At 41.7% G+C, this 26,865-nt stretch overlaps 2 protein-coding genes across 2 annotated transcripts; both read right to left on the reverse strand.

Moving 5' to 3' along the window:
* Positions 1-5: 5 nt before the first annotated feature.
* Positions 6-4,711, reverse strand: LOC144538342 (E3 ubiquitin ligase TRAF3IP2-like; the record flags this gene model as incomplete). Its single annotated transcript, XM_078282404.1, has 8 exons — positions 4,339-4,711; positions 3,917-4,050; positions 2,011-2,173; positions 1,676-1,884; positions 1,197-1,285; positions 1,035-1,103; positions 164-268; positions 6-65 (listed from the first exon to the last, which is right to left on the reverse strand). Coding segments are annotated over exons 3-8 (681 nt in total), but the record flags the coding sequence as incomplete, so codon positions are not given.
* A 2,487-nt stretch (positions 4,712-7,198) lies between these two features.
* LOC139914029 (tyrosine-protein kinase fyna) lies at positions 7,199-25,595 on the reverse strand. Its single transcript, XM_071902211.2, has 12 exons — positions 25,456-25,595; positions 18,147-18,403; positions 16,295-16,391; positions 15,396-15,494; positions 15,007-15,110; positions 14,405-14,554; positions 14,037-14,201; positions 12,583-12,762; positions 12,024-12,100; positions 11,410-11,563; positions 10,157-10,288; positions 7,199-7,635 (listed from the first exon to the last, which is right to left on the reverse strand). Exons 2-12 carry the CDS (start codon positions 18,391-18,393, stop codon positions 7,427-7,429), a joined length of 1,614 nt encoding a protein of 537 aa, XP_071758312.1. The 5' UTR covers positions 18,394-18,403; positions 25,456-25,595; the 3' UTR covers positions 7,199-7,426.
* Between the last annotated feature and the right edge of the window lie 1,270 nt (positions 25,596-26,865).

Genomic DNA, 26,865 nt, shown 5'->3' on the forward strand with positions numbered 1-26,865 from the left:
TCAAGGAAGAGAACGGGTACAAATCTGAAATTCAAGCTGCCTTGCTGAATGAATTCATTCTGCATCTGGAAAAAGCAGATTTATAAGAAGTAACTCTCAAGCAATTCTTCTCAGAGTTATGTCTCATAAAACAAAATGAACATTCATAAGTTAACATTCTCACCATGGAGTAAATGTATTTGGTATGCAGACCACGTCTGTCCACTCCAGATCCTTCAATGTCCGCCTTATACTTGGGACTGATGGCGATGATAATCAGGACAGATTGCTGCATAAAAAAACACATCATCACTCTGCACTGACAATTACACATTCACTGTCTAAAAAGACTGTGGAATAAAAGAAACGTGTAGAAACCATTCAAGTATACTGGGACATTGTAGACAAAAAAGAAGAAAAAAAGAAAAGAAAGTTCGAGGCACTCTCTCTTGGAAAAAGTTAAAAGCCTTTAACAGCTAATGCATAAAGTCAAAGATAAAAAAGCACTGTGTTGCGTCTCACAAAGGCTTTTTGACTTTTTCCAAGAGAGACCACCTTGGACTTTTTTTTTCTTCTTTCTTTTTCCTTCTTTCATCTACAATGTTCATAAATCCCAACTTCCAATGAGCATCTCTCCAAGACATCTGAAGCCCAGGCAGCGTTTCTGTTCTGTGCTACATTTGGTTTTCATTATTACTGTATCCAGCGATTATTAGGTTTCTAGTGGGATATTCAATCACCTATTAATGTGTAATATCACATTTTGTCTGATTTTGAGAACCACTGTGCAGATAGGGCTGTATTTTAATAGGCTACATTTTCCCACTAAAAACCTTATTTTTAATAAGTTATATATGACTCTATATAGTTAACTCTATAAACTTTATGTTCTGTTCTCATCCTATTCTCTGCTGCTGTGATGATCCAACTCATTAAAGTTTCAAGTCTGATCTAATTTGTATAGGACTTTCAAAACAGCCTTAGAAAGCACTTTACAGACAATAAAACAATAAGATAAGCAATTAAACTTTGTGTTCTATACTTTGTCCACTTACATCTTTTAGGTAGCTGTCCATCCAGTTGTTGACGTCCATGCGTCTAATGGGATTATCAAATATGTCAATCTGTGAAATTCAGACGGGCCACGGCTGTTAGTGGACTGTAAAGCTGATTCAGGTAAAATAAAATGTCATCTCTTATAAGATTTAGTAACTTACAGCTGGTCGAAAACCTTGCTTCGTAAGAAATTCCACAAAGGGGACCATCTCCGAGGCCGTGTCCGCAGAATAGGTGACAAAGATGTTTCCTGAGAGGAGAATAGTAAACAGTGTGAACCCAATGACACTGAATTTCCCTCTTTTCCACCTTTTCAACACAAACGCCATCTAACACATCATAAAATCCAAATAAATCTCAGAGATTCTGCTGTAGTACCACATAATATATCACTCTCCATTAGTAAATTAAAAGACTTTTTGGGAGTTTGGGCCATTGGTCACCTTACCCAATATGTGAATAGAAGGTTGGCACCAAAATCATCTCTGTGTCTGTGGTACAATTACTGAACATATTGTATGCTACAGTACCAGTCAGAGCTACCAACTGGATACACAGATTTTAGGGTCAATCCTCTCCTCACATATTGGGTAAAGTGACCAAACTGTTGTCCTGTAAAAGAAAGCAGAAAGCGACTCACGACACTCATCAGGCAGACTGATGGTCCTCCTCGTCTCATGTGGGTCTGAGGCAGCTGCTGCTGCTGGACTCATCAGTCCTGGCTCTCTCAGGTTCATCACGCTGACCTGTGACACGCCCTCCACAGGAGGAACGGAGAACTGCGGCACATTAACTGAGAAACCTGCTTGGGGAACACTCCCACTCATGAAGTTACCATGAGGATGGAGCCTGAAGTGACAATGTTGAAAAATGTGAAAGAAAACGAACAAAGCCTCTTTAGTTGCATCCAGCTGACACATGGTAATATGCAAAGACATTTTCATTCCTCTCATTCCACCCCAAAGTGTTTTTTACCAGTTCTGGAGGTCAGACCAGGCTCGTCTGTCCTGGCAGGGAGTGGAGTAGTGCCATGGGTGAGGTGGGTATCCACTGACTGGATGGATGCCGTACACACAGTCTTTGAATTCTCCTCCTCCTGCAGAGTGGTAATACCTGGCATCCATGGTCTGGTGATAGTCTATAGATACGGTTTAAAAATAGCTTTGTGTAATCACATGATAGTAAGCACGTGTTCTGTGCTGTGAGTTATGTAGCTTTGATAACATAAAACATAGCATAAAACAGTCATAAAAAACGCTGAAAAAATACAATAGCCTCTAATGGCAGCATTTTCTCTCTCAAATTACTTTTTTCCTATCTTTGTTCCTTTCATTGAAATACACAGTACTGGAGAGAGATGGTGACCTATACAGGGAGGAAGGGGTTTTCATCTTCTTTGACTCCTATAATTGGCAATAAGGCCTTCCCCCCAGGTATCAATAACAGGGTTTTTGATTTCTGGCACAGGAAGGGGATTAGAGTTATTGGTGACCTATATTCAGAAAATTCATTGATGTCTGTTACACAGATTAAAATTCAGTTTGGCATACCACGTACGCACTTTTTTGGCTTTTTGCAGGTTCGCCATTTCATACAAACAGATATTTTGCTGCCTCCTGGTGGTCCAGTGGCTAGTCCCCTGGATAAGTGCCTCACAGGGTTCACCAAAACTAAAGGGTTTATTTCATATTTTTTTTACCAATCATTGGATTCCTGGAATGAACATAATATTGATCATGTTCAGTCAGTATGGGAGAGAGATCTGGGGACTAAGTACGAAGCAGACGATTGGGCTGAGTGCATCCTTGCATGTCACGAAACATATGGCTGTAACAGATTTAAGGAAACTCAATATAAAATCTTACACAGACAGCAGAACACCCTACATTCTTAATAAATTTGACCCCAGCCGATCTCTTTGCCTGAAGTGCAAAACAGAGATTGGTACTTACATACATTGCCTGTGGCAATGCCCCATCATTTGTAAATTCTGGTCAGCAGTAACCAAAGAATTAAATGCCATTTTAGAAAGTAGAATTGAAAAAACATCGGGTCTGTTCCTGCTTAATCTGCCTGACAAGAACCTGCCTCTTAATGCTTCTAATATTCTGCTCCTCCAAAAATTGATTTTGTTTTGGCCAGAAAGTGTATTCTTTTTAACTGGATTATGGATAAGCCTCCTACAGTCACGCAGTGGTACCGGGAAATATTTAGGGTCTTACCCATGGAGAGACTCTGTGCTAGAGCCAAGGGTAGCCTAAAGATCTTTAATAGGATATGGAAACCCTTGATCAGCTACTTACCGGATGATCTGGTCACCCTCTTGCAGGGAGGCAAAGATACCTTATATTGGAGTACTTCAGGGCAACCACAAGGGACTCATTCTACCTGAGCAACCAGTGTCTACTTGCCTTACGATGATAAACAGTCAGTCATAGTTTACCTTTTTTTTCCTTTTTTTTTTACATAACATCATTGACCAAAATTAGTAAATGAATGAAAGTGAAAGTGCTAAAGGACCAATTTGTTGCATACTATGAACTTTCCCCAATTTACAGTCTTTTCCTTTATAATTGTTGTGTACTGTGCAAAAGTGTTTGTGCTGTGTGAGATGACCTCAGGGGTTGGATAGGTTGGGGGGACAGGAAGGACAGTGTCTTTCTGTTAGATTTTCTTTGTTAGGTTGTTACTGTTGACTGTATGTTTGTTTTGTTTTGTTTTTTGTTTCTTCTATAAAAGCAAAATGGAGCATTACTAGCTAATTATGATTTTTTCTGTTTGAACTTGTATGTACCTTAGTAATGTTCCTGAATAAAGAGATTAAAAAAAAAAAAAAAAAAGGAAATACACAGTACTCAAACACAAAGGCTATTTTCCTTACTGTATGGGTGCAAGTAGTGTTGATGGGGTGCAGTGGGGGTGTAGTGTTGCCACTCGACTTCAGATCTCAGTGGTAAGGGAGGCTCCAGTTCCTCCAGATCGCTCTGAAGCTGAGCTTGGTGTTCATTCTTTCCCCTGAATATTAAAGGGCAAATCAACACTAAATCTGATATGGCAGAAAGTTATTGTTGAACTGCATGTATTTTGCCTTCGAAATCAGATTTAAAACACCTGCATTGACATCACTGATTGGTTTCAACCCAAAAAGAGCAGTACAACAAAGATGTTTTGTTCTATGTGGTTTAGTGTTGATTTGGGCTTTTACGTGTGAAGTTAATCTGCATTGTACTGCATTCCTTGTTGGTTTCTTTGTTGGATTTCTTAACACTGACGTAAGAAGCCTGTTTTTTCTCACTCATTTACCTAGTTGTGTCTGTCCTTGCAGGCTCTGTGGGCCCGCACAGGTTTGGGGCACAATTCCAACAACTGCAGGCTCCTCTCAGGTCCAGCTGACTGCTCTGTGCAGCAGCAGGCGGGCAGCAGCCGTCAGCGGGTTGATGATGACGATGGAGATGCGTCCCAGCTTGAGTCTCTCCTCGCTCTGCTGGCTCTCTGTGCTGCGTCAGCTCTAAAGGCTGCGCAAGACGAGCTGACTGACTCCACAGCTCCGGCCCTCTGAAAACCTGTCCGCCTCTATATGTGCTTTGATAGAAATAATCTGCATCCCTGCGACAGCTTGGCACTACCTTATCATCACACGGATTAGCTTGTAATATTTTATTTACTGTGATTTCAGGGCTCATACCATTTCCTGAAGTCTTATTTATATTGCAAAATGCTTTCAATTCTGGTGCTATTTCAGATTCCTCCATTTTAACCAGGTTACTTCAGTGTGGCCAGAAGCTATCAAGTAAGAGAGAAGCAGAAAAACAGTTAAATTGTCAAATATTAACCAATTAAGTCAAAAACAAACACCAAACTCTGTGGAAGTTGACAGTATGATAAAAAAAAATGCATATATATATGAATTTTAACTAAAAGTGTCTCCTATAGACAGTTTCCGTCATACATAAGTTTCTTAAATTGTTTTAGACTTATTTTACACGAGCCATCAAAGTCACTTAAATTATTTCAGATATAGAATAGATAATTCAGAGTGATTTCCTATTGCCGGTTTCCTATTAGGCATTGAAAAAACACACAGTAATCAATTTGACATTACCTCATGAAAACATGATGCTTTTAGAAAAATGTGCATTGTACACACAGGACCAAATGAACACACCCTCACTAGGAAGAGCAACAAAAGCCTACCTGTTCCTTGTTGGATTCTTCACACTCCTGTGGGTGCAGAGGCTTGTAGCTTAGTTTATATTACAGCCTGCTGTATGCAAATTCTTCACTACTTCACCAGCATCCAATCAGAGGCAAGAGTGCATTCCGGCAGGTTTTGTTGTGCAGAAAGATCGGAGCAGTTTCTGATAGTAAGGTAACACTGCACAATGGACTGACTTCATTTGAAAACGAAAGTTACCTTAGAATCACCTATAAAGGATTATTAGTCTATAGGCTTAACAATGAAACATTGGTTGTTATACACTAAAGCAAAAATGTAAATAGTTTTCACTCCTCTTTGTCAGTTGCTCGGTGCTGGTATGCGCAGTGAGTCTCACTCTTATTTACACAGCAGATACCTGTGAAGTGATTTGCATATATCCGCGGTTCAGTCATACCGTCTTCTTCATGTCATGTTCAGCCTTGGGCGACAACCACAGAGACTCCAATCACTCTTAATGACAGCAGTGCCCTTTTGGATGCTTATATTTATATAAAAATGAATGATTGATTTCTTCTGTCAATCCATTTTTTGTTTGCTGGTGTTGGAAAAGTCTCTGGCACTGCATGATCTCTGAAACAACAATCAGGGCATATTTGAATGGGTTTTTTTCATTGGTTGAAACTGGTCAGCTTACAGGATCATGATGATGGCAAGATTGTTTATTTCAAAACCAGTTGTGTACAAGTAACAGACAGAGACAATAAATAATGTGGAGACCAAAAACATTTCCTGTATATCTACTGAATGAGGGTAAACAAAGTGATACAAAATCTAAGGATCCTTTGCTCACTTCCCCCCCCCTCAAAAAGTAACATAAATACACGTAAAGAAATGGCGTATTGTCCTGGAATGCACCATCTCACATACTCAGTACTTCAGGATGTGTTGTCCAGAGCTGCAGGTTTCCCCGGCAAAGGACATACAAGAATGGCAGACATGTGGAGCAAATAAATACCATGAAATAAACATGTCTGGTCTCATAAACAACATGTTATTTCCATATACACATTATGGCGGGACAAATACAGGTACGCATCCTTCATTCCAGTCATGAAAATGGCAGTTTGTTTGTTTGGCCTTTAGAAGCAAAAAGACAATCTGTATGTTGAAAGCATAATTCTTACACAGCCTGCTGCCATACAATAATGCAACATACATTTTTAAAATATCATCATTATAATAAGCAGTCAGCCTAACAATGGTTGCTGTTAGTGGGACGGGTCAGCCCCCGTTACAACCGCAAGAAGCCATAATGAACTAAAAGTTACTTTAAGCGGATTCGAAAATCATTGGCTGAAGCACAAATACAATGGATGCACTTAATATCAGTGCAGATGCCGTACACGTTGGGTGGAAGAGTCCATGATGCAATAGGCGTTTAGTTAGTGTATAGAAAGCATGAAGGCATTCCCTTACATTATAAGAATATTACTAAACATAAAAAGGCAAGAACGGGTGCTATAGTACATCTAGGTTCCTTGAGAAGAGGATAGCAATATCATTATATTAACCTCGTAAAAAAGGTCAGTGGACTCCCAGAGAAATGTCTGAGATGTTCCGGTCCACAATGTCTAACTGTTACCGTTCCTATACGATTATGTCACGATTTGTTACCAACTGTGAGCTTCACACGTTTTTCTACAAGCCATAATTCTGGAATAACCTTTGACCTCGGATTAAAAAAAATCCACACGTTTCCAAAATATCAAAAGTAATATAAAATGAAAACGAAAACCAAAAAAATAAAAAGGGATAAGTAAACAAGCAATTTATATTTACACTACATACAAGTTGACACGACACGATTCGTCTCTTTCATCCGCAGCAGTCATTTTTCGATTCTTCAGTCATCACAGCCCCCCCCCCCCCCCCCTCCCCCCTCCCCCCGTCCCAGAAACAGAAACATCCTTTGCTTTCACTCTCGGTGAAGTGCATCGAGATGTGAAGTCGTTCCACACCTCGACGCACCAAGAGAGAACTGGAAGTGTGAGAGTGATAGGAGTGAGTCGGTCGTAGCGTTGCCGTCCCTGTGTGCGTGAAGCAGGGAAGTCAGGAGTCAAGTCGATGAGTTAATTCGATCGTCTCGCCACGTGGGATGACAAGACAACTTGGCGGTGGCGTCTGGCTCCCCTCTGGTGGCCGGAGTGTGTGAATAACATGAGGTGACGGAGCTCAGAGATTATCCCCTGGCTGGTACTGAGGCTCAGTGGCAGTGAAGTAGTCCTCCAAAAAGGCCTGCAGGTACTCGAAGGTGGGCCTCTCCTCCGGGTCTTTCTTCCAGCACTGGACCATGAGCTCGTGCAGGGAGGTGGGGCAGTCCTGGGGGCACGGCATCCTGTAGCCCCGCTCCACCTGCTCCAGCACCTCCCGGTTGTTCATACCTGGAGAGAGGAACATGGGGGGAATAAGCCAAAACAGCAGAATAATTACATTTACTCCCATTACTGTAACTGAGTAGCTTTTTTGCGTACTTGAGTATTTTTTAAAGTCAGTAATTTTACTTTTACTTAAAAGACCCCTTGAAATGGCATCTTTACTTCCTTGCTTTGATGCATTTGGGGCAGGACACAATGCAGTGAGGGATCATTCAAAAGTCTAAACCAATGGAATATGACTCAGGGAGAGAAAGGCAATTTTATTTGATGGGAGGGGTGCGGAGGAGCGGGATTGTTCAAAAATTGGATAGTTTTATTGGTTAGAAATTTATATTTATGCCTACTAGTGCAGCATGAGTTCACCATGAAAGATACTCTGTTTTCCAGGAAGTAAACATAATAAAAGAGTTCATTTCATTTAACTACGTTTTTAATGAAGTAATGTACCTCGCTACATTTTAAATCACATCCATTACAGAGTATACATTTTGTAGATTCTCCATAAGCATCAGAAACTGAACAATTGACAGATTGTGGAGTCAGTCAGCAAAGAAGAGAAGAGTAATCTGGCTTTATTTTGTTTGTGCCCTTTATTTTGTATTTTCCAAATTTTCCAATTAAAAGAATAAATTTTGAACTCTGTCCGCATGGAAAGTATCTAACAAAATACGCTTTTTAAAAAAATAACTCAGTGACTTTTACTCTACTCTACTTTTATTTCAGTAGATTTTTACACCAGTACTTTTACTTCTATTAACAATACTTCTGGTTGAGTAGGATATTCTAGTACTCTTTCCACCGCTGCCCCGTCTCCCACTGTGTGCTGAAAACTCATCTTTTCAATAAACTACCTCACATCTCCGTCTCCCTGCTGAATCTTCTCCCCTCTCCGCTACTCGCTCTAATTGCTCTCAAAAAAAAATAAAAATCCCTTCAATCTCTTTCATGAGCTCCTGCATTTCTTCCCTTTTCCTGAAACCTCTCTCTTACAAGATCTTTCTGCAGTCGCAGGAATATTGCCAGGGAACTTCTTACTATTAGCTGCTTGTGATTTTGTTTATCTAGGAATTTGAGCTTATTCTGATGTTATTGTAAGTCACTCTGGATAAAAGCGGCAGTTAAATGCCTAAACTGTAAATGTAATATAAAAGTAATGTGGATGGCAGACAAAGGAGCACAGGGACACTTCATATGTTCACAGAAACAGAAACATGATCATCGGGGAACATCTCTGCATAATGTATACTAATGTACATTGTATTTTTTTTTAGTTTTCATTAAATCTCTACACAAGGGTAAAAAGCCATGGTTACAGTGTCAGTAGAATTAATCAAAATGAAAAACGTTGCCGCACACTCATAGCTCCAAGGCAACAAATGTTATTGTCCAAAACCAACGTTTCAACAGGCAAGCTGCCTCCATCAGGGCAATCTAATAGAATATACATGTTCCCCGGCTGGTTTTATAGGGCACAACACAGGTGTGTGTAATCAATAATGTCACATGACCACTAAATAGGTTACTAGATTCTAGAAATGGCAAACATAGAAAAGCCATGCACAAATTCTAGAGAAAAGACAAAGAGGCCATCTAGAAGTACAAATACAAAATAGCAGTATTCAATAGAAATACAAAGTATACAATAGAGTACACAATAAAAATTCAAGTTACATCCAAACACCCTCAATCTGACAAGAAAATACCCATTAACAGAGTCATCTCATGTCCAACCAGTGGGGTTATTTATATGATTACATGCCCTTGCGGCAAAGTGTATGTTGGGAAAACAAAACAGGCATTGAAAGTACGTATAGCCGAGCATCGCAGCACTATCAGATGTAAGAATGTTCCCCATCCTCTGTCTGCACATTTTATTGCGGCTAATCGCCCCATCTCTTCTACTGCAACCTCAAGACCTTTTCTCCTCTCTGCCTCAATGTAGAATTTGATCTCTGCCCTCTCCTGTAATTGCGAGTTGCATTAGATCGGTTGTTTATGTGCCTTTGTCTGTAATGTGATCTTGTCTGTGAAACTAAGTGATACTGCTGTGCTGTTCTATTGGATTTGTGGATATGTGTGTTCTGTTGTATACTTTGTATTTCTACCGCTATTCTGTAATTGTACTTCTAGATGGCCTCTTTGTGTTTTCTCTAGAATCTGGGTATGGCCTTTCTATGTTTGCCATTTCTAGAATCTAGTAACCTATTTTATGGTCATGTGACATTGATTACATACACCTGTGCTCTGCCCTATAAAACCGGCCAGGTGACGTGTATTCCACTAGATTACCCTGCCTGTCAAAACGTTGGTTTTGGACAATCAAATTTGTTGCATCGGAGCTGTAGCGACATTTTTCATTTTGATTAATTCTGCTCCTGTCAGCCAGCACCGCACCAATACTGGTGTGCTTTTACACAATGTCAGTAGACACAAAGACACACACACACACACACCACAGTCATCAAACTGGGGCAATCAAATGAAAGTGAGAAGTGCTTATATAACATACAGGGCTAAACCCTCTCACCTGGATAGGGCACTCTGCCCTTTGTCACCAGCTCTGTCAGCAGGATGCCAAACGACCAGACGTCTGACTTGATGGTGAATTTCCCATAGAGAGCAGCTTCAGGAGCGGTCCACTTGATGGGAAACTTTGCACCTGAAGACAAATTCAGAAATGTGATTCTACACTTCCCACATCTTTCTCAAATTGCTGAAACTCGCGGGGTTAAGTAGGCAGCTGCAGGTTTAAAATGCTTTACTTGACTTCGCTGCTGCAATTCCAACAAAAATGCACACAGAAATAAAGTAATAGCCTCTTTAGGGAAACCCAAGGAGTAAACTAGGTCACTCTCCGCTGTATTGTATTTTTTCCCTACATCTGTGATTTCATCAGCGCACAGACATGAGGAAATGATAACATCCCACCGGGGGAAAAAAGGAACAATTCCATTATCTCTCCTCTCCCTCGCAGTTTGGGCTCGGCCCCGGGTGAACAAGTAAACATTTAAAACACTAACAAATGAGCGGTTGTTAGATGTTGACAGAATGACAAAGAGTCTGGAAATCCTCCTGGTAAACTTCAAGTCTGCCAACTCCCCAACTCGGGGGAGAAAGAGGTTGAAGCTGACCAGGATACAGCTGCATTATGACTGACAGACAGGGGAAAACCTGCCTCACCCCTTTCCTTCCAACTAGATACATAATGATAGAGTGCTTTATGTATATACAGCATGTTCAGTGATATGTGTAGTCTACTGGGTTGAATACAGTCCTGTAAATGTGATGTCCCGCTGCCTTTCGTGCCATGTGCAACCGCATGTACTTATGTCAATATGTGAGTTCATTAGGTTTTTCCACCAATGTCACCAAAACAAATTCCTGTTCGTTTAGTGTAGTTCGTGGATAAAATGATTCTGAAAAAACAAGTTTAAGTGTGTGTGTGTGTGTGTGCGCACAATATGATCTGTCTTGGAATAAGTCATTGGACACCCCACCAACTTTTTCCTCTGACGATGACATTTTTTAGAAGAGGCTGCGGTTGTGGGGAGGAATCTTTATTTTAACATTCATCCAACTATGGCTGACAACAAACTGTAGCACCACTAATAGTCAGATATCAGACATATATAACAATTACACAACTGTCACAGGAAAATCTCTATACAAACACACAAGCCGTCAGTAACTCCCTGTTAACAAGCGCCCAGCCACACGAAATTTCCACATCGGATCTTTACCAGTAAAGTAAAAGTGCCGTCTCTTAAAACCGACTGGTACCTTGTCTTGCTGTGTATTCGTTGTCCTCTATGAGCCGGGCCAGACCAAAGTCAGCGATCTTACACACCAGGCTGTCTCCGACCAGGATGTTGGCAGAGCGCAGGTCTCTGTGGATGTAGTTCATCCTCTCGATATACGCCATGCCCGCCGCCACCTGGGAAATGGAATTGGTTTTTCAGTGCTCATCATATTACTCAATGGTTTCTAGGTGATTAAAGCTGCTCTGGGCAAGATCTTTATGTAAAAATACAGCCATCTTATCAGCCTAAATCACAAAGTGAGTCTCATCCCCACTAATTGATACCCTATAGTTTACTGATGTTGCATTACATTATTTCTGGGTACTGAAGTTTTTTAAACAGTTACCTCTCGCTGCCAGATGGAGCCGCCAAAGTGAGAAGTTGCCTAGTGCAGCTTTAAATTCAACGGCATAACAAGATTGAAAACGGCTATAAATTTGCATCACTGAGCTTAAATAAATAAGTGGGCATCAGTTGAAAATGACTGAAGTGAATTATGCTCTTACAAAATATATCTCTTTCAAGGCGTGTTAGTGAGGAACATATATTCACAGTGTACAGCATCATGATTTATGATCAGCTTCAACAGTGTACCTGAGCTGCCATGTCCACTAGATTTGGCAGCTTGAGGCCTCGCCCTTCTCCGTCCTTCAGGAAGTCAAGCAAACTCCCTAAAAAAAGAGAGGGGGACAAAAAAATGAGCTGGGATCTACTGTATCACACAGTCAAACATCACCAGCTGCTAGTCCTCAACTCAGATCTGGATCAAAACTGAAAACAACATGTTGCAGCTAAAGTGACATCAATTCTGGGACTGCTGCCACACACATTACACTAAGCTTGTCTTTTATTTGTTTGCTGTGGTAACTGAACAACTCAATGTTTTTGAGCAAGATGACCTCTGTCACAACCGCAGTTAGTAAGCGGGTGTGTATCACTGTGTAATTGTGTTTGGACACGGGAGACATGGGAATGAGCACCATGCTGTAAATTAGGATGCAAAATACAGCACATATACTGCACTTGCATCGATGTGCATGTCCACATCTCTACTGTCCATAGATGCATAAATTATGTACATACTACGTGGGTGTGCCTGCATGCGGGTATGTAATATTCATAGTGTGTTTTCAAGTGTTTGAGCGCGTGCTACCTTTGCTCATGTACTCGGTGACGATGTAGATGGGCTCCTCTGACACCACGGCGTACAGCTGGACCAGCTTGTCGTGCCGAAGCTTCTTCATGATCTGAGCCTCCTCCAGGAACGACTCGGGCGACATGGTGCCCGGCTTCAGAGTCTTCACTGCCACCTTGGTGGTGCCGTTCCACGTGCCTGACGACAAGACAGGAGGGGAACATTTATGGATAGTCAGCCAGGAGGAGGGGAAGTCTGGCATTGTTCCAAAGTCAGAAAACGAAGATAGTCATCACAAAATGAGATATCAACAAATTCAAAAAATGTGACGCCAAGTCTGATAAAATGATTGCTGGCATTAAATGAAATGAAAGTAAAATTGTTTATTGAATACTACTGAAGTTATCAGTTATCTTGAGCCTGTCTGTCTATCTTAGAGGATGTAATCGTCTGTTATTTTAAATATGGAGCAATGAATGAATATAAGGCAACATTGAATATATATGTTTTTGGAATAAAACCTTTCAATTCTAAGTCCAAGACGATGTGTAACAGGCTGTACAAATACAGGCTGGAGGCCCTCAACTCAAAAACCATAGAGACATATATAGTGTGGTGCAAAAGGCTCAAAATATTGCAAAAACTGGAAGAATAACCAACACTGGAAGAACAAAATGAGCTGTGTGTTCATTTAGCAGTAGAGTACTGGCTATTCTACCAGTTAAACTGACTTTAAATTTAATCAAATCCATCCTAACCAAATATTACAGTCAGAGTCTGATTACCTATATACACAACATTGCTCAAGGGAAATAAAGGAAATACATTTCCATTGATTTCTGTCTGCAGAAAGCATCTACTGTCTGTTGAATAATACTGGACAAGTTTTATGGACATGGATTTAGCTTAGAGCTAGACTAAAAAGTTGTTTTCAATTAAAATCTCCAAAAGAATCCACTCTAGGATTAGACTTAATCCATGTTTGTGGAACCGGCCCCTAATATGTTCAGATGGCAGCAGATCAGGCACACATGGGGCATTTAACTGTCCAATGTGGGATAAATTAGGTTCTATTGAACTGAAGTGAACTAAGATACTGTGCCTGAACTGAGTTAAGATAAGCCGTGTCATAAAAACATAATTAGACATAAGAAACATATTCCATAATTGATAGATGCATACTACAAGTTTCGACAGGTCTAAAAGCCCTTCCAAGTCCTGGATCCAATCAGAAACCACTGAAATCTCCAAAATCCTGATCTGGTCAACATGGACATTGGTTTATGCAGATCTACCCAATAAAACCTATTCAAATCAGGGACATAATGTCTACATTTAATTCTGAATTCGTTCTTAATAGCCTATTAAAACAAGCACTTATTTCTTGGGGTCATGCTGAATGATCCCTGTTTTGCAAAATTGCTCACAACCGTCCATTTTCAAGTCGGTGCCAAATAGACGCTGATACTCACCCATCCAGACTTCTCCAAACTGTCCGTTGCCGAGACGCTTGATGAGCTGCAGCGACTCCCGCGGGATCTCCCACACGTCTTTGGTTTTGACGGACAGGTCAGCCAGACGAGGCATGCCTTTGTGGCACGGGACTATCAGCCGGCAGCACAGTCCTGCAGCTCTAGCTGGAATGATACGATTTGAATTTAAAATTGTATTAGAATAGTATGAAATTATTTGAATTCTCTATAAACTATCATCCCTTTGTGCTTAAGATACTTCAGCCGTAACAATCTGACCATTTTAGGAGAAGAAAAACAAGATATAGAATTTCATCCTAGCCAGTAAGTTACTGTTTTTTCCCCACAGTTTCCCCACAGAGTCTCACCAGAGTAGTGCTGCACGAGCTGCTGGAGCGTCTCAAACTGAGCCCTGGTGGTGATGTAGTAGCCTCCGCTGTCCAGCTTGCGAATCTTATAGTGTTTGACATGATCTCCCTTGATGTCGTCCCAGTCCTGGATGGAGAGGGAGAAGGCTCCTGCAGCAGAGACGAGGAGACGCATTTGATACAGAAGAAAAGGGGCAGATTCAAGAAGGCTCAAGTAGAAACTCTGGTAACACTTTACTTGACATGGTGCTCATAAGGGATTATAAGACATCATAAGAACATTATAAGCACATTGTGAGTGCATGATAATTGTTTTAATGAGAGTATAGCACAATGTGTAAAAGAATTAGGGGGATGAATATGGGGCAATTGCATAATTAATGACATTAAATTCAATGCAATTTTCTGATGTTTGTCTGATGATTATATTGCAAGAAAAGTTTATCCATGCTTCTAATGGGCTTGTAATCTGCTTGCAATGCCACTGTGCACTTCAAGTAACGTGTTACCGAATCTTTATTTATTCAAACCGATGAGTCTGTTTGCTGCTGCTTAAAAGCAATCAACCTGTCAGGATGTTGGATGCTACTTTGTCAAAGTACCTTTGGTTGTTTCACTCTCACGGATGAGGAAAGTGCCTCTGGGGTTGCCGTTGGAGAGGAGCTGCCTTTCTGCGTCCTTTCGGCCTAGTTTACCAAAATACCAGCTGCAGGGAGGGAAAGGAATAATGAAACTGTGCTGTTGAAATTCTGGTTCAAATGTTTTTCTTTTATGCTCATGTGCTATTATGCCACATTTTACAACAGACGGCATGATGAGCTCTGAAATATTTATGATGTGCTCACCGCTGAGGGAGATAGTTTGTTGCAGTGGCTGTGAGACTGGGAACTTGCCTGTGTGTGTGTGCGTGTGTGTGTGCGTGTGTGTGTGTGTGTGTGTGCGTGTGTGCGAGTGAGTGTGAATGTGTGCTCATATAAAAACTTTTACTCACTCCTCAGCTTGGATAGAGTCCACTGGAGCTACGTAATTGCTGGGAATGTAACCAGTTCCACCCGTAGTGAGAGAACGAGCCTCCCACCAGTCTCCCTCACTGACAGAGAGAGAGAGAGAGAGAGAGAGAGAGAGCGAGAGAGAGCGAGAGAGAGAGAGAGAGAGAGAGAGGATAGAAGGAAGGTGGAATAATCAACATTTACACATTATTCAGACAGGCATAAATAAACATTCAGATTTACTGGATACACAAATCCAATGGGTGTCCAATCCCTGAGAGCTGACTAGAGCGAACTAGTCCCAAAAAGTTCCAAAATTTTATGCAGTCTATTTCCTATGCATGGGCTCCCGATGCTTCAGTGAATAATCTCTTTAAAATGCATAGATTGGGTGGCATGCTAGTATAGCAAGAGAGGAAGGATAGTAATTGGCAAGGCGGCTGAGAAACCGGATGGAATGAGGATTTAAATGAGGCTTCAGCATCGAACAGGCTGTGGTCTGGGTTTAGGCATGATCTAGCTGTGAGTCAGGAAGACTTGAAAATAAGCAATACATGATCCAAGGAACATGCTTGTGTTGTGTCAAAGCAGAGCAGTCGCATCACTATTTCCACAACAATTCAACACAAGAGGTCAGGTATTTCTACAGCGCTAAATTTAAGCAGTCAATCATTATTATGCAAAACTATCACTGAAAAATGACAGATCTGTCAGACTTGATAAGTACAACAACCTTCATAAGCCTTGACTGATGTTTCACAGATTGGGTCTACAAGCGTCGGACCCGCTCCCTCTTCCCTCTTCCCTCTGCCTGCCTCAACATTCATGAAAGATGAAAAACAGAGGGCCAAAAACAGGACCGCCACCCTTCATGCTGTCATGTAGATGCTTTCGCGCTTACGTGTTGTTGAGGATCTGGAACTTCTCCCCCTTTCTGAAGCTGAGGTCATCCTCGGTCCTGGCTTCATAGTCGTACAGAGCCACAAACAGGGTCACACCTGCAGGAGGCAATTTACATGTGGCGGTTATAGCGCTGGTAGCAAAACGTCAGAGGTGAAGCGTATGGATAAAGTATCATGGTGTGTTTTTGATTGTGGTTTTGTTGTTGGGTTTGACTGTCGAACATATGGGCTGCCTATTTTGTAAAGGCAGTAACATTCAATTTCTTACTGCCTTCTTCATTTATTCCTTTATTTACATACAGAAAACAGGAGGACTTTAGACTATTCTTTATTAGAGAGAGGATCCTCTAAGAAAGGTGAGCAAACAGTTAATGCTGCCAACTGTCTAGATTCTGGAGGCCAGTCAGATTTATCTGAATTTATCGGCCCTGGAGTCTCTCTCTTAAAAGGCCTGAAACTGGTAAAAATGATTTCATTTTCTGATTTGATCTGAGTCATCTCTGGACACTATGACTGTCCAGGGATGACTCAGATCAAATCAGAATCTCCAGTGGCTCAACAAAGCCCTGCATATTTCCCTCCATGTCTTCTCAACCACACCTGAAGTCCAGCAAAACTCGCCACCGTCTCAGAAGCAAACATGCCGGAGTGTTAAAAGAGGTCAGACAAGGTTTCAGCTCCAGCTCTTTTTCCACTTGACTTTTCTTTGAGTGTTTTCTTACTGTAATCTCCTCGTTTGCAATCTCAGATATGAATGTTGCTCAGCGCTGCCCTCCCGGAGTCATTTCTTATTCATAAAAGCTGATGCTGCTGACTCCACAGTACACATGCAGTTCATGTACAGTATCTGTGCTGAGGATCTACCTTCAGAAAAGGCCCACAGTAGCTGACATCAAAGCTAGAGATGCTGTTAATTTATGCATTGCATGTATGTATCTTTGAGATCGGAGTGAGAAACTAAAAAATATTTCTCTACTTTAGCACTATTCAGCACAATCTCTCTGGTCGTCAGATGCGCCTTGCCGAGAACCGGCTATAATTTAGGTCACTCTGTTTTCCATTAACTTGCGGCCGATGGACATTCATCTTGTCTAACAAGATGAATTTATCGCAGCACAGCAACATTGTCACACACAAGATAAGAAACACACACTCATTTATAGAATAGAGGAGGAAAGACAAGGGATCAGGTGGCAATGCCAACCTTGATGGAGTTAATTTGAGATCATCCAACTGGCAACTAGCTACTAGGGTTGGACCGATATATTTGTTTGGAGATATATTGAACCAATATTGGCCTTTTATTAAGTATTGGAAAATGGCCAGTCAGTGCCGTCCATTGCTGATCTGACAAAGGTTCCTCACTGATCATCGCTACAGAAAAACAGTCTGTCATTTAATTTTCCAGTCATGTTTTTTGTAAATTAACTCCTTTATTTAATGGCAGGAGTTTCCCCTACCACTGAATAAGTGGAGTGAGTCACCCTGCCTTAAGTAGCTGCTAACCCACCTAAAAAAAAATGTAAACTGTATGGGTTTCAATGGAGAGTTTTGGTGTCCCAAGATGGCCTAAATGCTGTTTCAGAGGCTTTTCCAAGCTGTCAACAATAAAATTCTTGGGTAAAAGACTGAATACCTGTGTTTGTTTTACAAGTGTTTGCCATGAAAAAGGTAAAATTTAAAGATCTTGAATATCGGCACAAAATATTGGCTATCAGCGACATAAGTCTAAAAATACCTGTATCGGCATCAGCCTTCAAAAACCCATATTGGTTGAGTCCTTGTCTTGCATTTGCACGTCTCACACACAACCACAGACAGTGAATGCACTCTACAGTTTAACACTCTCACCTGTTCCTCCCCGGGACCGGAGCGTCCCGGACTGCGAGGACGTGTGGACCCCTCCGAACACCGTCACCCCCTGTGTGGCCGCGCCGTGGAAGTTGTTGTAGTTGGGGATTGCGGCGACCCCGAAGCTGGGGTAGTGCTGCGGCGTGGGGTCGGCCCCATAGCGGTACCCCGAGTTCTGCGTGAGGCTGGTCTCCCGGTCATCAGTGAGTTTTGCTGCTTCTTTATCCTTACATTGGACACAGCCCATTCTCTACTTTCTGTGGGGGAGAGAGAGAGCGAGAGAGAGAGAGAGAGAGAGAGAGAGAGAGAGAGAGAGAGAGAGAGAGAGAGAGAGAGAGAGAGAGAGAGGGGGATTGGAATTAGTAGGTAGGTAAAATAATAGCTTAAAAGCCAATCCCACTGGGGAAATTATGATTCAATATTCCATTATTGCAGAGCTTCCACAGAGAGTTATGGTGAGCCTTCTGAAAATACTTTCAATTAGGATGAAATAAAACATGATACTTTAAACTCCATTACTAATTACACAGAGGAGTGCGATGTGACTAGAGGATGTAAGCTGCAGTGTTTGGCTAATTCGATTATACTGTTGTAAACTGTGATATTTGGTATCCTGATGCATGTTGATGTGAGGTATTGCACGCTGGGAATATCCTCCAGCATACCTCGCCATAAAACAGCCTAACAGCGCTACTTATTAGGGTTTATTTTTCCGTCTTATGGCACTACCACACTTGTGAAAGGAATTTACACACAACAGCTGCGTTTACGAGTTGGCATGCACTTTATTTTTGTTTGTTTTTTACGAGGAGCCACACACCCATCTATAGATTCACAACGCAGAGCCTAAATTAAAATGCACAGAGAGGCCGTTAACAAACAAACCACTCCCCGGCTTTACGCTGGATCTCATGAGGGGGACTAAGGGAGCATTTGGCCCTCTCTAAAGCTAAACTAGTTTCTATAATGGCTGAGGCAATCTGCTTTGCCAATTAAAAGAGCCTTACCATCTTTAAAGACCCAGTTAAACTAATGCACATTCCAGCTCTCTGTTTCCCCCTTAAGCCCTGGAAGCCCCGTGCAGCCGGGAAAAAACAACGGCTAGGAAGAGACCGCTGCCTGACAGCACTGTTGACTTTCAGCAGCCAACTCACTTCTGAGATGGGTAATTGAAAACACGCTTGTTTACAGCCGCGGTGGCCGAGGATGGAGGCTAGAGGTGCCGCTGAGGGCGAGCGCTTGGCGTCTCGGCAGGACGGGCCCAGCGGGAAGCCGTCGGCCCGCTCCTGACCCCCCCCCCCGTCAAAGACCGAGCGAGAGACCCACGGGGCGGCTGGAGTAGGGCGGGTCGCAGACGCTGACGCATTCGTGTCAGGGGAGTTTAACATAACCAGAGGAATGATCATGCTGCGAGGAATGTGTTTGGCGGTGATACAGACGAAAAAACAGGAGGGCAGGATCACTGAAAGCGACCAACACATCAGCACCAGCACAGATATAAAGAAGATTTAGAAACAGAAACAGCCTGCACTTACTTTCTGAACCCTGAGTCTCATTACATCTGATCCTCTTCATACTTGTTTTCTCAATATTCCTTATACAGCTCTGATTCAGGAACTATCATATTTTTGATATATTGTATCAGGAAGCTTCCCATTGTTTCCCCCCCTAAATTAATTCTATTCCAGGATGACACTGAAGCTCAGTGGTTAGAGGGAAAGCTATACAGTATACGACTAAATTCCTTCAGGCCTGCACTCTGTTTTACATTTACTAGCAAAGGAACCCAAACGCCTACTCAGAAAAAAGTGCAAACAGATGTGTCACTTGCTGCATACTGCGGGTACTGCAACAGGGTACAGGCAACTTACTGTATATAGTATGAAAGATTAATAAACTAATAAAATGCTTGCATCAGTGTTTTCCACATTTGAAAGGCACATAATATCCCACAGAAACAGAGGATGAAATGATCTTTTCAGAGAGCACAGAAATGCCCCGGCCAACAGTAATACTGCGACACAAGTCATTTGTTCGTGTCAGAAATTAAACAGAAAAGTCCATAATGTTTTCTAATGGCTTCATTTGTGGACTTAATGCCAGAGTGAAAATGAAACAAAAAAAACACACTATCAGGTTACAACACGTATCACTTATCGCCATGACAACATATTTAGATTGATGATTAACCAAATCTACAAAACATCTGCTTTGCGTTTTTGTTAGCCTGTCATGATCTTACCTATGTTGACTTGTATGTATTTGGCTGTCTCCGCTGTCAACAGACTGGGACATGATAAAAAACTAATAACACTGATATATAGATGACAAGGAGTGATCACTAGCAAGTCAGCAGGGGGGCTTGTGGGTATCTATAGTATAAAATACAGACCTATCAAATCAACAGCTCACCTACTGTACACTGTACTTTCAGTGATTCCAGATCTTTATTTGCTCCACATTGCTTAACTAACAGAACAACGGAGCCACTGCAGAGAGGAGGAGATTATTTTGATTAATTACTGCCAATAAAACCCCATAAAATACCCAGAGGAAGAAATGAGCCCAGCGGTAGCCTAACAGTATAAGCCTAGACCAGCGCTTAGACCACATATATGAGATAAAAAGACTGCAGCTTCTCCGGTAATCCTAATACAGCAAATAATCTTCCTTGTCATTTATATTTACATCTCCCATCTTCTAGTAGCCTATTTGCGGCACCCTACATCACAGCAGGTATCATTAAAGCAAAAATATCCACCTTAAAACACATGTTCAGGATGAAGTGTATATGCACAAGTCTCTCCAAGAGCTGCAGTAGAAATAATAGAGCCAAGACTCTTGACGATTATATCATCAAGCGACACTTTCTGGAGCTGTTGACAATGCACAGCAGACTGACTTCACACTGTAACAGTAGCCAGGGTGATTTTCAAGAGTTATGGGAACATTTTCTGGGTTTGAAACCGGTGGCATTACTGTGAAACAAAGCCCATTTGCATATAAGAGTTAAAAGAATAATACATGAATCCACAAAGTCAGCCTCTTGCTTGACGATCATAGCGCTGGTCACATATTAGCATCTTAGTTTTGTCTGAGAGAACCACACTGATCATCATGATGACAGGAACAACACAGGTGGATTCTGTTTTATGATGGATTTCCCCTTTAACTGTCGCTCTGGAAATTGCGCTGCATCCATTCCTAGAGGGAGCAGAGTAAATGAGAGGAGATCTCACATCATCATGCTGCCTCTGGGGATTATGAAAATCTTTCTGCTCTAAAGCAAAAAGGCCAGGGACTACCACAGCTTTGAAATATCTGAAGCCGTTTTGCTGCACAGAAACTAGGGCATCTCGTATTGTTTATGTGTCGCCTTTGTGGTATTGTTGTGTTGGCTTAATAAACATTTGCATATGAATCGTGTCTGTGCGTACACGGTATTGTGACTGACGTTGCTGAATGAGCACCGCAGAAATCAGCCATTTTCGGACATCAACATACACACTTCCACATAAGAAGATATATAGTAATTCAGATTTGACAAGTTTTGCTCTACCGCATTCAACAGCAGCCAGCAGCAACCAGAATCCAACAGCCATTCACAACAATACAACGAGAGGGAGTTTCTCCAGCATTCAACACAGATACACACATTCTTCTTTATTTTTACTATTTATTCCACATTTTAGAATAATAGCAAAGACATCAAAACTATGAAATAACCCAAATTGAATTATGCAGTGGCCAAAAAGGTGTTAAACAAATCAAAACTATCTTATATTTTAGATTCTTTACGCCCTTTAGCCGCCCTTTGCCTTGATGGAAAGCCAAAGGCTTTGGAGATAAATTCATATATAGGCATCAACTTCACTCTTTATATTTGTCTAAGAAACTAATTTCAAGCATTTAAGCATAAGCCTTTAGATCAAAATGGCTTTAAGATTATGAAAAACAGTTCATTCAATCAGGTGTGTCCAAACTTTTGACTAGTAGTGTACATGGCTTTCAGAATCACTCGACAAGCTATTCTGTTATTCAGTTACACACATGAACCAAAATTAAGGACCATCTCAAAACATAAAGACAAAAACCTACAACTTCATGACCTTAGGTGGGTTTTCTCCCTGCTTCCCCCCATGACAGACACACAGACAGACAGAGACAGACATGTCGGCCTGCTCGGTGCCCGACCCGAGGCACAACATTCCCCCCCAAAAAAACATGATGGCATCAGAGCCGCGGGGCTCTTCCCCTCCGTGGCACAGCCTGGGTATCGCATGACCACCTCGGCCTGCAAAAACACTCATCACGCTATTTTCAGACCCAAATGAGCAGCTTGCCTCCGAGAGGACCGTGCTGGCGTGATAAAGAAGGTCCAATGGGGACACGGTTGTAGCTACGTAATGTGTTGTAACAGTTAATAGCACAAGGCAGAGAGAGAGGGAGAGAGAGACAGAGAGAGTGGGAGGACTTGACTTATAAACACAGGCAGGCAGACAAGCTTCGTTATCTAGAGGTAGACATAAATGTCATATTAAAACTGCTGATCAGCTCAAGATGTCTGAATTCTTACTCTGACGTCTGGCCAGTTCTGTTGAACAGTATTTGTCAACGCTGCTGCAAGATTCCTTCACATCAGGAAGTGAAGAATGAGAGGGACGGAGCCACGGTGCCAATACTACTTGAACATAAAGTAATTGGACAGGTTTAGCACTACATCAGTCACAAGGCCTGGGCTCAACTGCAAATTAATTTCACGAAATGAAGGGCTTTATTTTGATGCTGTGAGGGCACATGCCTCAATCATCCATAATGACACACAGTGCTGGGAGCCATGATGAGATACTCTCCCCTCTGTATTATAGCCAGGAGATCAATATACTAAATTAAATGGACAAACATGTCAGGGTCACGCATTGTAACTGATGGATTAAATAGCAGTCAGTCAGTCGAGCCTGTAAAACAGATATGTGTCCTGTGCTTCTGTACATCTGATATACAAATAAAAAGCTGAATGTGCTGGAGAATCTAGAGCGCTTGAGTTAATAAATTGCAATGTTTATGACAGTGCTACAACTATAAAAAAGACGCCATTTCATAAGTAACACACTGACCTGTTCTCCTTTTTTCTGTTCTGTGTTAGCTTTATGTAAAAAACAAAAATGTAAAAAAGTGGCTTTGAGCCCTTGAAATGTGATTTAGGAACTGTGCTCAATTTGCCACGACATCTAGGAATGCCTTCACTATTTAACCCTGATGAACTTCAAATCTCTCCTGAATATAATCGCTTAGCAATTCAACGCAGCCTTCAACAACGCGGCCCTTTATAAATTGAAGTGTGGGGTCCCTTTGCACTCGGTTCACTGACATGGCACAAACCAAGGTCAAGCCTCCCACTCCCCTCCTACTGGAGCTGCACTCGCAATGAGCTTATTCAACTCCAAGATACAACTCGCCATACATTTATCAAAGAATCGGCCGAGAAAGGGGTCGTTTTCAGCCGTTTGCCATTTAAAATGCATGTGAAGCCAAGAAGTATGCTGACTGGTTTCGGTACAGCACTGACACACAAACTCTTCCTTATGGGTACCATTCTCTGGATAGTTACAATATTTGCTTGTCTTGGACAACTGAGTTCATTCAGTGTATCAACAACAAGACAATGGACACACACTCACTGGGCCACAAGATTATCTACACAATGAAAAGCAGTGTTGGGCTTTCAAAGCATTCTTCATCTACTGAATGAAAAGAGGTAGTTAGACAACCCACAGTTGAGCCTCATATGCAAACGTGGGTTTAGGCCTAACTGTGTTTTGGTGTCACACTGTTCACAGTCGAGTACGTTGAGTCATGTTGTTAAATCACTGAGCCCATTGTAAATCAGTAAGTCCATTCTGTAAGACTTGTGACTAGGAGACAAACACTTTCAAAAGCATTTCAGAACAACGTGCACTAACTTTTTGTCTTTCCAGGAAGTAGAGCAGCTCCTCACTGATTCTGCGTGTCGCTCTGCACTGGGGTTTTAAAAACGGTTCTTTCCAGATCTGCTGCCAGTGGAGGGCAATGGTCAAAGTAAGAATCCACTGGAAATTATGATGTGGTGGGCCTGCAGCACTGGAGGTTGGAAGGTTTGCGGTATAACTAAATAACGCTTGGGTTGATGGAAAGTGCAAACAGAGACACGGGCTATACATGCTGGATAAGTGCTCAGGTTCTGCGGCAGTATCTCCCTGTGTGATATCTGCTGATTGATGCTTGATATCTTTCAAAAATATCAATTCAGATTAAAAACCAAAAAGAGGGGAACTCTGTATGTAAATGAATACAGTTTGCTTTAACCAGAATGTTGATGAGAGTATACAATAATCAACTGGCTCCTTACTGAACCAAATATTTCATTGTACTGAGCACATATATTTCATGGTAACCTCGTCCTGAATTCACAAGTATGTGCCAATATCTGTAGCTTTAACTGTATGGGCCTAGAGGGCCTGAGGGGAAATGTACACGGTTCATGAAACATAATATGCAATGAACTCAATCCCTTTCATTCAAACTTGATACATATCACGCACGCCAAATGTGCAGTCATTCATATACCAAGGGCAGACTGAGCACCAGGAGCCTCAGGATGCTAAGTGGTACATTTGCAAACCAACAAACAACTCCAATGTTGTTTCTACAGCTCAGCCGTCACACTGCCCTATATATAAAAGTAGCATAACTCGTGGAAGATGGATAAAACTGAGGCTAATGCCCGGCTACAGCAAATAATATATCATTCATAGTGATTTTCACACAAGATGGATGGCTGCACCTCCAGACACATTAGATAACCCGATTAGTACAGCTTTAATTAGATAATTAACAGCGCGGCAATGCAATTAGGGCCAAAGCATCTCACAGTTATTTTGAGCAAATCAATAGCAGGCTGTTTGTAGGCCATCGTAGCGTTTATGTTTGTGCATAGCCTCAGTGGCAAGCTATTCTGCAGCGCATCCATCCCTGCTGCTGCAACACAAGAGCCCCCTCTCCAGAATCACAGCGTTGCAAAACATCATCCACAATTACGAGTCCATTACTAGTCTTTTCCAGTCAGGGCTACTCGGCCGGCCAAGGGCCAAGTTATCCCTCAAACAGATAAACCTACATCTACAGCATTTGAAGTGAAAACTGGCTTGAACGTTGCGCCCCACAAACTGTTATTTATCTGCTTTCCCGAGATGAATTCATCTCGCAGTCTACAGCGCAAGGGACGAGGCGGGTGCACCAATTGAAATTCAACACAGAAAAACGTGCTTACCGCAGATAAATCAGACTAATCCATCGGGGTTTCCAGGAGGACTATCGGGGGAAATTCGTCGATATTTTTTCTACTCTCTGTTAGTGTTTTTTGGCATTGAGAAAATAACAGCGGCATACCCGTCCCTGCCGATTCAGAAGCCCCTGTCGCCGTGCGTACAGATGATGACGATGGCGACCAGTGTCAAGCTAAACAGAATAACAAACGTGACTTCCGGCTACAACCTTCAGAATAAAAGCCTTATTTTTCAACTTTTTGAGTCACATGAAGTACCACCAAAGTGGAAATAAAGAAAGATGAATCATCTGTAGTAAACTAACACGCTATTGATGTTCTCCCATACATATTTATGTACTAATTCCACTGAGTAGCTTATGTTAATACGATTCTGTTCTGTACACCCTATATTCGATTTTTTCCAGTGACCATTTTTACGCTTTTATTTGAAGGCAGAATCGCTTAACTTTCGGTTTTAGTCTACCTCTCTCTGGCTGGCTTGACGCAGATGTGATGGCGTAGGGCTGATGCGGACCAAAGCTTTGATTGGCATCCCGTTCCACCAATCAGAGATTACAATGTCTAGTCGGACACCTCCTCGTCTTTGGGTCTTTGACTGAAAAACAGAAACAAGGTTCAGAATCAGGTTGGCATATGTTCTGTTCTTGTTCAAGTAATTAGATCTCATTGTGTATTCTGATGTTTATTCTATTAATGATATTTACAATAAAAAAACAACAACAGACAAGGCAGTTGCACCCAGTCCCAGGCAGAGAGACAGAAACATCAGACTGTGTTTTTCCTTTGGGCCTAATCTTTGGTTTATGGATTAGACCTTTGAGTATATATTTGCATAGTGAAGCCCCAATTATGAAGCTCCATCCTCATGATCACACTATGATAAGCATTTCTGAGTCTGTCATTATTAAGGTATGATGAAAACCACTTAGGCTTACCAGAAAGTTTCTTGATAGGTTTTTAAGGATTAAGCATAGTCTGACAACCAAGTGAAACTGGAATGCTGTGGTTTGGTTCTCTATTAATGACTGGACCACAAAAATATCATCAACCGAGTGATGGGGACAGACGTGGCATGTGTCCCACTTGGGCCAAACAACCCTCATCCTGCTTCAAATATTATTATTGCTTTAAACTGATTTACAGTGTTTTGGCCGGCCCAGGAATTTTCCCAGTAATTATGAAACATGATTTGGACCCCTATGACTCCCAATTTTTGCTGCTGTTTGTGTAGTGGTTAGGTGACAAGAAAACCAAAAGGTTTCACCTGGTTCATTGACTAGGCTACTGTAAGGAGCAGGGAACCATATGGATAACAGATATTTTCTGTCAGGCCTATTTGTAGGCTTTGTGGCATATGATCAGGCATTGGCTGGTGAAACAAAGAGTGGAGAA

The sequence above is a fragment of the Centroberyx gerrardi genome, unplaced genomic scaffold (assembly GCF_048128805.1).
Source record: "Centroberyx gerrardi isolate f3 unplaced genomic scaffold, fCenGer3.hap1.cur.20231027 Scaffold_125, whole genome shotgun sequence".
Taxonomy (NCBI): Eukaryota; Metazoa; Chordata; class Actinopteri; order Beryciformes; family Berycidae; genus Centroberyx; species Centroberyx gerrardi.